The following is a 16,412-nucleotide window of genomic DNA, read 5'->3' on the forward strand; positions in this document are numbered from 1 at the left end:
CTCATCTTAGCCCATCTAAGGGCTGTGTAGTGGTACCTCAGAGTTGTTTTAATTTTGCATTTCTCTAATCAATAATGATTTAGAGCATTTTTTCATGTGACTAGAAATGGTTTTAATTTCTTCACCTGAAAATTGTCTGTTCATATCCTTTGACCATTTCAATTGAAGAATGGCTTGTATTCTTATAAATTTGAGTCAATTCTCTATATATTTTAGCAATGAGGCCTTATCAGAATGCTTGGATATAAAAATTTCCCCCAGTTTTCTGCTTTTCTTTTAATCTTGGCTGCATTGATTTTGTTGATACATCAACCATAAATGACTAAAGCTTATAATACTTTGCATGGTTCCTAAAATAAACTATGTGCTTAAAAAGCATTTATTGAATTGAATTTGATTTTCACAGAGAGAAGCCAATTTAAAAAACTGGTCCAAATAGGAAGGAACAATGCTCTTATATTTTAAAATAATACATGCTAACTCAAACAAAAATAAACAAAAAATTCAAAGATGAAAATGGTGAAATAAGATTGAAGTTATTCACAATTTCTCAAAATAAAGAAAGAAAATTTCATAATAACTTTAGCAAAATAATTTTAAAAAGCATATCTTATAGAAGAAATCTTTACAAGAATTTTTTAATGGAAACTAAAACTTTATAGGGAATGATTCAAGGGAAATTCCTATTGTCAGAGGCTGTAGCATAGGTATATAGAACGTATATATGATAGTTAAAAAATTTTCCCCCCTGTTCACCATTCCTAGGATCCAACAACAACAACAAACATGAGTCGGAAGGTTCTGGTTATATTTTTAGTCATCCTCCTTTATTCTACTGCTATTCATGGTATAGTAGAATTTTTTTTCACTAATTGGATCTAAGGATATTTGCTTCTCTGACCCTTTCACTTTTCTCATTCTTTTATCAGTTGATTCAGCTCTTAGCCTTTTTTTCTTCTTTCATTCAAAGTGGCTATTCAAAATTGAGTAACTTTTTGTAATAAGAAAAAACAGGAAACACTAAACCTATGGAACAAAATGTTATATATGTCTACAGCTTTAGAAAGCAGCTATCCCTGACAAAACCTTTTGTTACACGTTCAGAAATTATTATCATTATGTAGTATTTTAGTTTTTGCCTAATTTTGGAAATAATAAACACAATTACTTTGGACATGCTTAAGATAAAAAATAATTTGGTGTGCTAAAGAAATGTGCTGGAAAATAAATCCGTTTTGATCAATCATCTTTGCATTTTTATTGTATTTTTTTAACCCGAGAAAAAAATGTTTTAATCTTTTAGCCTGATCATACTTTAATACATTATGCTGAAAATTGGAGATACCTAAACCTAATTCATTTTGAAATGGATCCAAAAAAAATGAATACAAGGAATTCAAATACAAGTAAAACTAAAGTCTCTTCCTTTGGGATTCTAATGAGGAAAATGTGAGGAGGATGTTGGAAGAGTTAACAAGTGGAAAGAATAGAACTTTGAGCAGCAGTTGGAAGTAGGCATATAAATATGGAGTCAGATCCACAGAGATAACAAATGAAGTCCTGTGAGAGTGATAACACAGTATAGAATTATCAAAGACAAAACTTTAGGAGATCCAGTAGGTTGAAGGAACAAAGAAGTTTGAAGAGATAACAATAGATAATTCAACTATTAGAAAGGAACAAGTTCATCTGCATGGTCTTTCCTGGATAATTGCATACTTTTAAAATTTCAATTTATAAATAAATTAGCTAGTTAATTTAAATAATAACTTTGGAATATCAGAATGGAAGCCAGAAGAAGAGAGAGAGGAATTAATATAATATAATCCAATGCAAAGAGTGCTGGCTCTGGAAACAGAAGACCTGAGCTCAAATCCTGTCCGACACTATACCTATGTGACTGGGCAAGTTACTTAAACCTTTGTCACTCAGTTTCTTTATTTGCAAAGTGAATGAGTTGGTTCGGGTAAATTCTGAGGTCCCTTTAAACTCTAGATCCATGATCCTATAAGTAGATGTGGACCTGGTAAAAAGAATGCTGGGCTTGGAATCAAGAAACCTAAATTCAAAACCATATACTTAATTAAGAGTGGATGGGATGACAATTATGTCCAATGGAAGGAAGGTTGGGCTCTTATATTGCTTATGTTTTAAGATATCTAATAGGCATTAGATACATAAGACTCACCTCTCTTCTTTACTGTTAACCCCCTCACCTTGAAGACACTAAGGCTCACAATTTTGATGTCGTCCTTAACTCCTTACTTTCTCTTTTCCACATGGTCAATCAGTTGCCAAATCTTGTATGTATGTATACATCTTCACATATCTTACACAACTCTCTCCTCACACAACTACAATCCAGTTCAGGCCCTCATCGCTTCTCATCTAAACATGTACAATAGCCTACTAATTGCTCCCCTTGCCTCAAAAGGTGGGAGGAGGGATTTCCTTTCCAATAACTCTTCTATACATCTTCCAAAGTGTGGGTCTGAGCATGTCACTCTTTTATTCAATCAACTTTCTTGACTTCCAATTCCAAAGATCAAATATTATTTCATTCTTATCTCTTTTATTTATTCTCATTCTCTTTAAAATGTTTTTTGTGTTTAATGACATAATTATTTGTACAGTAATATATGTATATAATTTATAAATATAGCTATAAATATATACACTTATTGGGGGAGAGCTTAAAAACTTTTTACTCATCAGAATGCCTAATTTTAAAAATTACTGGAGACCATGCTTTACAGTAGAGAGAGCTGGCAAGGTACAGAATCATAGGAGCTTGCTTATAGTAAGTCCTTTCTGCTAGTTTTATACTGGAACATAAAAACTTATGAAATGACTTATCCAAAGTTACACAAATAGAGACAAAGATCAAATTTCAAATCCTGGTTTCTTTAATAGCACAATAGCTGCTTCTTTCCCTTGGTCATCTCATTCATTCCCATAGTTTCAACAATCAATGCCACAAAGGGAGTAGAAATTCTCTTTCTTTCTGCTTAACCTCTCCTTAAAGATATAGATCTAAGCTTTGACAATATGCTTAACATCTTCAAACCAATGTCCTGACAACCTCAAAGCAGCGTGCAGATTCTTTTATCAAACTGTCTTGGAAATAATTATTTCAGTTTGGGACCTTTAGGATCTAGATGCTAATAAAATAATCAAGTGAATAGGTATAACAGGTAGCTGGAAATGCCATGTGAGACCTTAACACCCAAAGCATGAAAGAATGACCAGAAGTGAGAATATAGATTTGCAAGTAAAAGGAATAAAAGTGATAATTAACATTTAGTTTCTGGAAAAATACCAAGTTGAATCTTCCTTTTTTCTTTAAAACTATGGAGTATGAATTTTATAGAAATGGATGCTCTTTCAAGTTCTATATCATTCCAGTGAATATTATTATTATTATTATTATTATTATTATTATTTTTAACTCCTATGTTCTTTGGAGCATTCATGACATTTCTTGTTTTCTATTCTTTAAAAAGATTGAATTATATAAGTCTAGAAATTTAAGTCTTAAGATTATCACTGGGAAAATAAAAATTATATTTTGCATAAACATTCTTGGCTATTAAATATAATAAACTTGTACAGTGGAAATGAGTTATTATTTAGAGTTTCACTATTGGTTTCTTATAGGTTTTGGCAGTTAACCAATGTAAACTATTATGTTAGGATTAATGTTTTCTTCAGAATGCAAATTGTTTAGAATATAAATTGTAATGTTTTCTTTAGAATATAAATTGGTAATTCACACAATTTCATATTTGGAATGGTAATGTTAAGTAACATATTTTTCTAACCATGATTTAATGGGCAGAGATGGAATTTGAATACTCAGACATGATAAAACTTATATGGTTTCACTTTCACATGAAGTACAAAGCAGAATAACTACTTCCTAGAAATATTGGCTGCGAAGTACAGATATGATTACATAACTTTGTTTATAAACTGCCACAATATTTGGAAATTCCATGATGTGGAAAGGAAATTTCGATTTCTAACAAATCATGCCTGTTTCTCTAGCACCTTATGATACTTCCATAAAATATAGATCTGCAGCAAAACAAATTGTGAATTAAAAGTTGGACACCCAGTTCATGTCCCAATAAGTGTCTATTATATTAAAGCAAACAGAAACTTTGTTCCCAAAAGACAAATGACAGATCAATCTAAAACATATCAATCCTCCCTGCCCAAAAGGTTTCTGGCAAATGATCAACCAGCTTCTGCTTGATTATCTTCAACAATTGAAAATTGTTCAGGCTACAAAATAGACTGTCCCATTGTTGAACCTTTCTAATTGTTACAAAGGTTTTTCTCTCATAACAATAAAAGTTTTCCTCCCTCTAATTTTTCACCCACTGGAGAAAACAACTTCAATTCTGAAATCATATATTAAGTACATGCTACAAAGCACTATGTTAGGCCAGCATCAGTGATATAAGAAGAAAACTGGCAGTTTGGACTCTCAAGTATTTTTATATAGTTTTGGGGAGTGAGGGGGAAGGGGAAAATATAATATATTTTTAGAAGGTGGTACAATATAAAGTAAAACCTAATCCAGTAAAGGAAAGATTAAAACAAAATGTTCCAGGAAAATCTGAGGCATTCCTCTCAGAGATCAATGAGGATCTAAAATCTAAATTCACATTTTAATCTGAATGTCTTCTAGTATTCAGTGGTTTGAGGAACATGATAAAATTTCCTCTTGCCCAGAAAGAGAGATGGAAAAATGGCTTTGATGTGAAACTAGCTAGAGGACTGGAGGGTTAGCTACTTGGGATCATTCTACTGAACTTTCTTTTTCTACCTATAGATTGAGCTCCCTATCCGTGGAACACAGCAATCAACTGGCCATATTAAAGAGAAGTCCTAGACATTGAGACCCTATGTTGCAGAAAAAAGCAGTCCAAAACTATTTCTTGAGGCACTTTCTGGCAGTATAACAGGAAAATTCATCTGAGCCTCAATGAAATGTTTCTCCACTATATTCCTTTGTTGATTCCACCAAATGACACAGCTTAGGGAGACCTTCTGTTCCCATATCTAGAATCTTCTTCTCTTACCTATACTTATAAGTACAGTTCTAACAGAAAGGCTCCTGAGAAGAAGACAGATAAGGTCAGAAAACGTTCAGCTCTCCAAATTTCCTCAAAAAAAAAAACAACAACAACAAAAAAAAAAAACAAAAACCATCACCTCAGAGGGAATGTAGAGCAGCAGAAATTTTAAAAAGTCAGAGTAAAGCAGTTGTCCTAATAACTCTAAAAAGCCTGCAGAAAAGATTGTACCTCTAGGAGTGGAGGTTTCGTGTTAGTGAAGTTCAAACACCTCTAGGCCAGGTCTGCAGAATCAACAAACAAGAAAAGAAACCTGGGGGCAGCTGGGTCACCAAACACAGCTATACTGGCCAAATGTGTCCTGGCCTGGGCTGCTGGGAAAGGTAGTGGGGGGGAGGGGGAGAACCTGCTAGCTGTGGGCACTCACAGAAACTGGTTCCACCTCCTGGTTAAAGAAGATAACTGTCACTTGCAGCCATCTGAGGAACCAAAGAAAGCAAGTTCATTTTCTGGACAGCAGGTGTGGGGGGGTAATAGTGAGAGTGGGTAGACATGGCTTAGGAATGGAGAAGAGAGCGAGCCCACAATGGGGCTCAGGAACAACCTCAATGAATAACAGTAAGAAAGACCTGAGGCTTTGTAATGGGCCTGGAACTGATCCCCCTGTGCGGAAGGGAGCCGCCCTAATGTCAGTCATCTCCAGGATGTGGTTCCGGGTTGACTAATAGAGCTACGTGTCAGTAGATGCGTGGAACTATGAGTTGCCTGGCCATATAAGGAGAAAAAATGGCTAGGCATTGCTAAAGGAGCTGGCCCCGCCCACGAAGGGAGGAATGGGGAGGGTCCAAGAAGATTCTGTATAAAAGTAGGGAACAGCAATGGCTCGGGGAGACATTTTGGGGAGCAGACAATAAAGAACAGCTCTGCTACATGTTGGCTCTCTGTTTGCTTATTCCCCGCTCCTGTCTCCGGAGCGGGGCCGGAGATGTCCGAAGGCTGGTGGAAGCTAGAAGCGTGTGGTAAGAAACTTTCGGTTTCCAGTGAGACTGCAACAAGTGGTGTGGCAAAACCCCCAACAAGGCTTGTAGCATTATCCCCCATACTAAGGACTAGAACTTGATTATATTAATAGCTGCTAAAACAGACACAGAGAGAGACAGAGACAGAGACAGAGAGAGACAGGCAGAGAGAGAGATCAAAAGATACATACATATATGCATACATATGTTAATTAACAAAACAAAAATATATAAATAAAATTGAATAAAGAAAGGAGAAAGAATCCAACTCATAGCTAGCTAGTACGAGGATAGAAAAGACCTGGGTTTATATTCTGAGGAAGATAATAGAGCCAAAAAAGACACTCCTTTTTTGATGAGAAATATTTTAAATAGTCCCAAGGGGGGGGGGGGGGAAAGGTTTTGGAAGAATTGAAATAGGACTTTAATATGACAAAAAGAGAATCAAATAAGAGAAATCAAGGAAAAATTAGAAAAAAATAAAATGCAAGAAAATTATGCAAAAAAAAATCAACAAATTTAAAATAGAGAATCAAAAACTTAAGAAAGAAAATAGTTCCTTGCAAACTAGAAATGGGGCAAGGGGAAGCTAATAACATTCTAAGATACAAAGAAATAAAACAAAAGTCAGAAGAATGAAAAAAATAGAAAAGAATGTGAAACATCCAAAGAACAACTGATCTGGAGAACAGATTAAAGAGAAATAATATAAAAATATTATATAATATGTATATATTTACATATAATATATTTAAATATGATATCATCAAATTATCTGAAAAATTGATAAAAAATAATCCTAATACAGTATTTCAAGAAATTATAGAGGAAAACTGCCCTGAAGTTTCCAGTCTTAAGTAATCGTAAACCCTTGACTCCACGTCCATGGGACACTGCTAAATTTCTCAAATGCTTTTGCAGGACATCCCTATAAACAATAAACTCTTGGGGTAAAAGAAGTATGATCCATTTATCTTCCATGCTCTTCAGGATCTGGCTCAGTTTCTTAGTGACAATAGGCAGTTAAAGAGTATTTATTTAAATGGAAGATGGCCTCTTTTCATCTTTTTTTAAAATTTAAACATTTCTTTGGCATTTTTTTTTTTTTGGCATCTTTATTTATAAACAGCCTAAATAAATAAAGCCATAAATCAAATATGGCTTACTAGGTGCAAATTCCTGAACAGGCTACTGAAATAAGCTGCTCTCTTACAACCAGTGAAAAGAAAGAGAAACCTAATATTCTTTTCATTGAAAAAAAATTGGGGAATTCCTAGAAAAGGAAGCTATACTAGATAAAAATACTTTCAATTCTACAATCTGGGACTTCCCCGGGAACAAATCAATGCACTGTTTGTTAAATATCAAATAGATTTATTATAGGAAGCGCCTATAAATACTGATTCCTATTCACATGGGCTCTCAGAAATTCTTCAGCTCTCAGAGCACACTGAGATTAAAAAGGAACATCCAACCTCATCACCATGAACCAAAATGCTACTCTTTGTACAACTCTCCTCTTTTGCTGGCTCTTACTTATTCCTCCTACGATTCAAGGTAAGAATGCGCAGTTATATATTATTGTATTTTGGAATCTAAATTAGAATTGAATATATACATGTTACTAATATGGAATTGAAATGCTTTAAAGTTTCACTGACTGCCTATGGATGAAAAGGCACTCATAATATACAAAATCTTTATGATTTAAATCAATTTGTCAGCATCCAAGAGACAAATCTTCCAAAGCAAACTTAACACAGTAACCTTTTTTATCGATTTTTTTTCCTAACCAAACGATTCTGAAATTCATTCATTATGAGAACTTGTACTATTTAAAAGATACTCAAAATTTCGCTTTCTTGTAACCTGGAGCTTCTGCCTGGATAAATTCAATGTGCTTTAGTTTGCACAAAGTAAATTCATTCTGTGACAAGTATATAAATGGAAGCAAAACCTTCCTATGAATATTCTCTGCTATAGTGGGACACTATACTAACGTCCTATTCTGCCAATTTCTTTCCCTAAGGATCCCCACTATCAACAATTATACATTGTCGATGCATCAAGTCTCAAGGTGCTATCCCCAATGTGAAATCCTTACAAAAACTTGAAGTAATTCCTGCAAGTTCTTCATGTCCACATACTGAGATCATGTGAGTAAAAACCTACTTACTATGTGTATATAAAAAAGCATTTTCCCCTGGCCATTATAGTTTTTAATTAAACATCAAAAGTTTGGGAGAGAAGAAAACGGAACACGGGTCTTATATTCAGAAGACCTGGCTTCAAGTTCTAGTTCACATATTCATTACCTAGGGGATAATAGGCATGTGACCTAAATCTTTGGGCCCTTAAAACATTATATTCATTGACTACCTCACAGTGCTTTGTAAATCTAAAAATGCTATTAAAATGTGAGTTCTTATTGCTGAAAAATCACAGAAAAAAATCAGTAACAGCCTAGTGTTGACAATTTCGAGTCTTTTGTAAAACTGGACCTAAATTTTTGACCTAATATTTTACAAAGTAAGATGTTCTAGTACAGAAAAAGAAAGTTAATAAGAAATTCCTATAAAATCATGTTTTAAATCTTTTCCCAATGGTTAAATCACAAACTCTTTTTTAAAATTACAAATTCTCTTTCCTATCAGAAATATATTTGGTTTTTTTACTAGAAAAATTAAACTTAGATAACAAAACCTAGTCAGAGCTCAGTAAACTTCTATAAAAGTTAATGCATTAAAAGTATAATTATTTTAGCAATTAAGAATATTTCCCAGCTTCTAAATTCATCTCTTTCCTTAAAAAGGTGAGAAAAAAATTAATCAATATGCATTCATTAAGCTCTTACTATGTGCCATGAGCTGTTCTAAGCATTGGACTAACAGATATAATAGATAAAAATAATCCCTATTCATAAGGGTCTTACATTTTACCAAGGAAAGCAATACATGTATACATAAGAGCATATAAAATTGGTACTTCAAAATTAATAGATATGTAAGAAAATTGTAATCAGTGAGTCATAACAAAAGGAAACTATTTTAAATATGATCTCTAAAGAATAGAGCAAATTCTATCATCTCCCATTTTATCTACAGTTTAGGACAGGTTAATGGTTTAATATCACACAACAAAAAAGTAAGATTAAGCCTTAGGATTTGAGAGCTGGGTACTTCCAAGACCATCTGCAGTTCCATTATAATTATGTAGAGACAAATCTCATTATCACTGAATATAATTATATAGTTAAATTCTTCCCTGATTAATTCATTTCAGTGCCACATTGAAGAGAACCCAGGAACAAAGATGTCTGAACCCTAACTCCAAGCAAATAAAAGATTTAATTAAATTAATTAACAAGAAAAGGTAAGTTTTCTGAGATTTCTAAGTGATGCTTCTCTCCAAAAAACAATACACTCAAAAAGAGAGAAATAGCAAGTATTGCTGTGGAACATGGAGTTGTCTATCTAGCACTGTAAATTAAACTTCATGTGGTCTAACTTCAAGCCTTATGTATTACTTCTTGCAAAAGGGATTCTCATGGATGATGTACTGATTAATTCCAATTTTAAGGAACCCATTCAAAATAATAAAATCATATTTTGATAATTTGGATGTAATACCAACCAGATACAGATTAATAGTGGATATTTCCATCAGGTTTCACAATCAAGTGATGAATTGGCCTATATCCTTGAAGGTCCCAATGAATAAGTAGATTTAGCAAGTCTTTCACCTTGTTTCCAGTCCTTACCTTCCACTCTGGGGATTCAATTCCAACAAAATTTACAGCAGAGGCCAAATCAATTACAAAACAAAACTTTTTAAATTTATACTTTTTTTTATAGGTCTAAAGAAGCTTCTAATCAGAAGTAAAGATTGCCAAGCAACTCATGAGATGATGGACTAGAATGTGACCGAATATGGCTCTTCTCCTTCATGACAACTCTTGTTACTGTATAAATTAAAATTCAGTATTTACATATGTTTTAAAGTTTACAAAATACTTTACATTTATACCATTTGATCCTCACAATAATCCTGTAGAGGTTGGTGCTATTATTATTATTATACAAAAGAAGCTATTCAGGTTGATATTAAGGGATTTACTCAGGATCATATTGCTAGTGAGCAGTTGAGACAGGATTTGAATTTGGGTCTTCCTCTCTCCAATGGATATTTTAAAAATAAGTATTTTCGTCCAGTATGAAAATCAGTGGTTCATTATATAGTGGAAAGTGTGCTAGACTTCAGAATCAAAGAAAATACCGACTCTGCCCCTTGTGGCCTTGAGAAGTGACTCTGGAACTCTCTAGAACTCTGTTTCCTCATTTGTAAAATGATGTACTAAAAAACCTCTGCATGCTTTCCTGTCCTAGATCTCTGCTCTGAGGACCCTGCAGCATTCAGTTAACAGTTCTTTTCTAGTATGATCCCCAAATCTCTGAGGTTACTATCAGTCCTTGTTCAAGACTAGCCTGCCCCTACTCCAATGTTCCTTTGTTGTTGAGCTGTTATAATAACTGGATGACAGGATTTCATGAGGGGATGAGCAAGACATGCTACATGCTGCTTCTGTATAGATTAAAATTTTGTTTAGTTACTATATACTTCTACTTTTTTTTTTCTGATACAGTCCACCCTTTTGTTGGTTTTTTAACTTACACATTAAATAAATGGGCATATATGATAGAACAGAAAGAAAGGATTACATATTAATCTTCAAGTATCTGTCATCTACTGTTTGCTTTTCCTAAATATATAATAAATTGTTGAGTTCCAATATATACTAAATTGTTGACATAATAAAATATAATAATTATTAAGTTTTAAGTTTCAAAGTAGTTCTGTTTGTCTGTGATACTTTCTGGTTTCCTTTTATTCTCCTTCCAAGACTCCAAATTCTTTTCTTTTCTTGTAATGATCATGAGGAAAAAAAGTACACTTTTTAATATAAATGTTTCAGTGACACTATACTCTATATTTCCTTTTTTTCTTTTCTTCCTACCTAATATTTTCAGTTCCCCTTTCCCTCCTCTTGAGGAAAAAAAATTGTTATAACAAACATATTAAAACAAAACAAATTCCCTCAATGGCCATATCCCAAAATGTATATCTTATTGGGTAGTTTGATCCATCAGCTCTCTGTCTTCATGACTAATCTTCTGAAGTAATAGATACTTATTATATTATTCAGTTTCTTGTATTTGAAAGACTTTGTCTTTTTCTCTACAATGTTGTTACAGTATGTGTTATTTTCCTACTCCTACTCATCTTACTTTGTATCAATTCATAAAAATATTTCTAAGTTTTTTAGAAATTGTCCTTTTATTTCTTATAGACAATATATCATATGTTCATATAACATAATTTGATTAGCCACTCTCAAATTAATGAGTAATCTCTGCAAAAAATGTGCAAAAAGTGTTTTTGTTTATGTTGTCTCTTTTCTTCTTACACCAATCTCTTTGGAGTTCTCTACTTCTTTTTTAAAGTTCACAGTCTTCCATAATAATGCCCAAGTTCAGAAATGTATATACATATATACATATAATATATGTATATACACACAAATATATAAGGAATATACCTTACATATATATTCCCTCTAGTTTAATTTGCTATGTTTATGAAATCATTTATGTAAATAATAATTAAAAAGGAATGATAGGAAAAACTAAATCTTATGGTAAGTATACCAGCTTTCAGATAATAATGTATAGCATAAAAATACATATTTGTTCTTCCAACATGAACAAATTTTCTGATAATACAGGGAAAACATAAATTTTTAAAATATATAACCATAAGGAAAGAGGTGAAAATCATTTACAGATGTGGATTTATTTATGCACAGATGTGACTTTTTTGCAAATACATATCAGGAGCAAGGAAAGTAGATCTTTGGCTTTCACACTTTGGGATGGGGGAAGTAGGGGTAGCAGAGGAGAGATGGCAAAAATGAAGGGGATGTTATTTTTAGCTTATCAATGAAAAGGAGGAACAGGCTTGATAGGTAAGAATTACCTGGACACTAAATGGGTTTCTCAAAGAAAAGGACATTTATTTATTATTTATTCATATAAAGAAGGATGGGATCAAGCAGCACCAGGGGACTAGTTGGTCTCAAGGGTACTCCAGAATGGGTATTTTACAGAGAAAGGTAGGCAGTAAGGCAGAAGATGCTTAATTTTTGTTCATTGGTTAGTCTGTTTCAAGAAAGTTGTTTACTTCTTAGCCATTGGCTAAATTTTGAAAAAAAAGAAAAAATAAGGAAAAGAAACATGTAGCAAGACCCGAGCTTCCTGGCATCCTGTCTACTAGAACCCAAGTTCCATGCATCTCTGTGTGGATTAACCATGAGCTTTTTAATGCAACGTAAGCCCCTGCACCTGTCCAGGTGCCCTAACTATAGACAGAGGCTCTGCTGGGACCCATTTCATCAACATACTTTAACATAGTTTACCACAGGTTAACTGGAAGTCCTCAAGGAATGATAAGAAATTATATGTTTTGTCCAAACACCCCTGGACCCAAGCTCCTAACACAGAACCTCCTACCTACAATGCCCAGGGCTCTCTTCCCTACTTATATGATGATAAAAGCCCTCCTTGATATGAGGCTACATTTATCACAAATAAAATGACATTTTATATTAAATCATTTAGAAAACATGGTAATTGACTTCCCATTGATAATAAAGTCTTCCACTCAAAAGATAAAATACCAAATAAGCTTTTTTTTTCCCGTACAGACATTTGGTCATAAAAAATGTTCTTATAGGAAAATGTAATTGAAGTATAGCACACTAAGAATCATTCCCTTTTTTCTCCATTCTAAAAGAAAATAATAAACTAAGCTTGATCCTGTTTTTAAAAAATAATCTCTTGCTGTGTTTTTTAAAAGAGGCAATAAATAACATGCTACAGAATATCTAATGGAGCTATTTAAATTTTTTTAGGAATTAAATATATTCTCTAAGTCACCACTGATTATGACACAGGCTTGAAAATAGTTTCATATTTCTCTGCAAATGCTAACATTAAAGTTGTTGAGGAGTACCTACTATATTTAACAGTCTATAACCCCCACAATTATCTCTTGTCTTTAAGTGTAACAAAAGGGCACATTTCATCTGGTGAATACCAATAAAAACATATAAAGTAGAATGAAGAGGGCAGGGGAAAGTAGAGGGGAAAAGGAGTACAAAGAGAATATGGGGATGTGATTTCATCAGTGTTTTTGAACTTAAAAATTCATTCATTTACCATGGGTCCACAGTGGGCAACTAGATGGAGTAGAGGATAGAGTGCCAGACCCAGAGTTAGGAAGACCTGAGTTCAAATCCAGCTTTAGACACTCACTAGCTGGGTAACCCTGGGCAAGCCACTTAAGCCTGTTTGCCTCAGTTTTCCTATCTATAAAATGAGCTGGAGAATGAAATGCGAATCACAGCAGCATCTTTGCCAAGAAACCCCAGATAGGGTCATGAAGAGCCGAGCAGGACTGAAATGAGTGAACAATAACACATTCTTTATTCATAGTCAAATGGACACCAAATGTTGGTCTAGACACCAGAGATAAAAACACAAAAACCAAACATACCCTTTCTTCAAAGGAGCTTCCATTCTATTGGAAGAAATACCATAAACACAGATAAGGAAATACAAAGTGCATGTTGACTGGGGAGGAGAGGATAACAGGATATGGCATTTGAGCTGAGTCTTGAAGGAAGCTAAGGATCCTGGGACAGAAATAAGGAGGGAAAGCACAAAGACAGTGTGAACAAAGCCATAAGAAGATTCAATGTCCTGCATAGGGAGTGGCAAGTGGGACAGTTTGTCAGAAATGTAGAATGCACAAAAAGAAGGAAAAACAAGCTAAAACCAAATTAATCACATCAAACAAAGGCATTTGCATTTTGTCTTCAAAGCAACTGGGAGGTATTGAGGCATTTTAAGCTGGAGAGTGATGGTTCTCTGTGTTAGTAGAATCGATTTGGCAGCTATATCGAGGATGAACTGGATGCAATTACCCAGCTATTGGAACAGTCCAACACAAAAGATGAGCAGGAAGATGAAGAGCCAAGATGATGGAAGAAGCTATGCTTTATCCCATAACTTTTCAAAACAAATCTAGAAAATGTGCCAAAAGGCTGAGCTAATATAATAAAAATGATAATACTACTTAAATTAATCTACTTATTTAGTGTCATTCCAATCAAACTCCCAAGAAATTATTTTACTGATCTAGAGAAATAATAACAAAGTTCATCTGGAAGAACAAAAGGTCAAGAATTTCAAGGGAATTAATGAAAAAAACTGCAAATGAAGGTGGCCTAGCTCTGTGCCAGACCTAAAACTATATTATAAAGTAGCAGTCGTTAAAATCATTTGTTACTGGTTAAGAAATTGATCAATGTAATAGGTTAGGTTCACATGACCCAATAGTTGATAACTATAGTGATCTAAAGTTTGACAAACCCAAAGACCCCAGCTTTTGGGAATAAGAACTCACTATTTGACAAAAACTGCTGGGAAAATTGGAAATTAGTATGGCAGATGCTAGATATTCACCCACACCTAACACCATACACCAAGATAAGGTAGAAATGGATTCATGATTTAGACTATAAGCAAACTAGGAGAACAAGGGATAATTTACCTCTCAGACCCGTGAAGAAGGAAGGAATTTGTGACCAAAGGATAAGTTAGAGTACATTATTGAACACAAAATGGATAATTTGGATTATATTAATTTAAAAAGATTCTGTGCAAACAAAAACTATGCAGATAGGATTAGAAGGGAAACAACTAATTGGGGAAATTTTTTTACATTCAAGGGTTCTGACAAAGACCTCATTTCTAAAATATATAGAGAACTGATACAAATTTATAAGAATTCAAGCCATTCTCCAATTGAATAATACAATAAATGGTCAAATGATGTGAACAATTTTCAGATGAAGAAATTAAAACCATTTCTACTCATATGAAAAAATGCTCTAAATCACTATTGATCAGAGAAATGCAAATTAAGACAATTCTGAGGTACCACTACATATCTCTCAGATTGGCTAAGGTGACAGAAAAAGATAATGATGAATATTGGAGGAGATGTGAGAAAACTATGACACTAATACATTGTTGGTGGAGTTATGAATAATTAAACTATTCTGGAGAGCAATTTGGAACAGTGCCCAAAGGGTTATCCAACAGTGTTTCTACTGGGTTCATATCCCAGAGATCACAAAGGAAAGAAAAGGACCCATATGTGCAAAAATATTTGTGGCAGCCCTATTTGTAGTGGCAAGAAACTGGAAACTGAGTGGATATCCATCAGTTGGAGAATGACTGAGAATGTTATGGAATATTATTGTTCTATAAGAAAGGGTAAATGTTGAAAACTATCCATGCATATGTTTTGAAAATAAAAAAGCTTTAATAAAAAAAAGAAAGAAAGAAAATATGCCAGATTGAGGCCTGGTCAGAAAATCCAAGAAAAAAAAAATTAGTAAGCCATTTTTCTAGCCCAGTGGAAACAGATACTTGTGGAAAAATCTACACATCCAAAGTAGTTTCTGTTTAGTGGGGATGCATGCTGTATTATTGTTCTCTGTATTGAATAAAAAAAAGTTACCAAATGGAAGCTGTCTTGTTCACTGTCAATTTCTAGCTAATAGATTAAGGCCTGACTAAGCAGGAGACTAAGGGGATGGGATGGAGTGAGGAGCAAGTCCAAGGCTGTGTACTGAACAAGGACTAAGTTCAGAAGCAAGGGGTAGCTTGGACTCTAACCCCAGAAGTAGAGTGGGGTCTCAGTATCAGGGCAAGAATCCTAGACCAAAAGGAAGCTTGCCATTCTGTACCTCTGAAATAGAAATGCTTCCAGTCTGCTTATCTTGGGCAAATTCATGATTACAATAACCAATGCCTAAATATGTTGCTCAGAACCATACCCAGGTCAGGAACTTTTAGAGATCAGACTATGAGCAAAATGATTAATTTTTTTACTAATTTCATCAAACTAGCTCCTAGTTCTATTAATTCAATGATTTTTTAAACTTGGAATTTTAATAATCTCTCTTTTGATTTTTATGATTTCCATTTCCATTTTAGTGTTTAATTGGGGGGGTTAATTTTCTTTTCAGTTTTTAAATGACATGTCCATATAGTTCATTGATCTGCTCTTTCCATTTTTTATTGGGGTACACATTTAGAGATATAAATCTCCCTTTAGAATTGCTTTGGCTGAAGACCACAAATTTTGGAATGCTGTCTCATTATAGTCATTTTCTCCACTG

General features: G+C 33.7%; 2 protein-coding genes across 8 annotated transcripts in view; one reads left to right on the top strand and one right to left on the bottom strand.

The window, feature by feature from the left end:
* ART3 (ADP-ribosyltransferase 3 (inactive)) overlaps nucleotides 1-16,412 on the bottom strand; it is a 124,213-nt gene that overhangs the window by 80,071 nt on the left and 27,730 nt on the right. The gene's annotated exons all lie outside the window — the stretch shown is intronic.
* Nucleotides 6,085-10,942, top strand: LOC141546240 (C-X-C motif chemokine 10-like). Its single transcript, XM_074273919.1, has 5 exons — nucleotides 6,085-6,103; nucleotides 7,530-7,660; nucleotides 8,133-8,259; nucleotides 9,386-9,475; nucleotides 9,958-10,942. The coding sequence occupies exons 2-5, from the start codon at nucleotides 7,588-7,590 to the stop codon at nucleotides 9,983-9,985; spliced, it is 318 nt and encodes a 105-aa protein (XP_074130020.1). The 5' UTR covers nucleotides 6,085-6,103; nucleotides 7,530-7,587; the 3' UTR covers nucleotides 9,986-10,942.

The sequence above is a fragment of the Sminthopsis crassicaudata genome, chromosome 6, assembly GCF_048593235.1.
Source record: "Sminthopsis crassicaudata isolate SCR6 chromosome 6, ASM4859323v1, whole genome shotgun sequence".
Lineage (NCBI taxonomy): Eukaryota > Metazoa > Chordata > Mammalia > Dasyuromorphia > Dasyuridae > Sminthopsis > Sminthopsis crassicaudata.

Excerpts from the sequence above, each read along its gene's own strand:
- LOC141546240 (XM_074273919.1), top strand. The coding sequence starts at position 7,588 with ATGAACCAAAATGCTACTCTTTGTACAACTCTCCTCTTTTGCTGGCTC. Across the intron at positions 7,661-8,132 it reads TATTCCTCCTACGATTCAAG|GATCCCCACTATCAACAATT; the intron begins GTAAGAATGCGC and ends TCTTTCCCTAAG. Across the intron at positions 9,476-9,957 it reads AAATTAATTAACAAGAAAAG|GTCTAAAGAAGCTTCTAATC; the intron begins GTAAGTTTTCTG and ends TTTTTTTTATAG.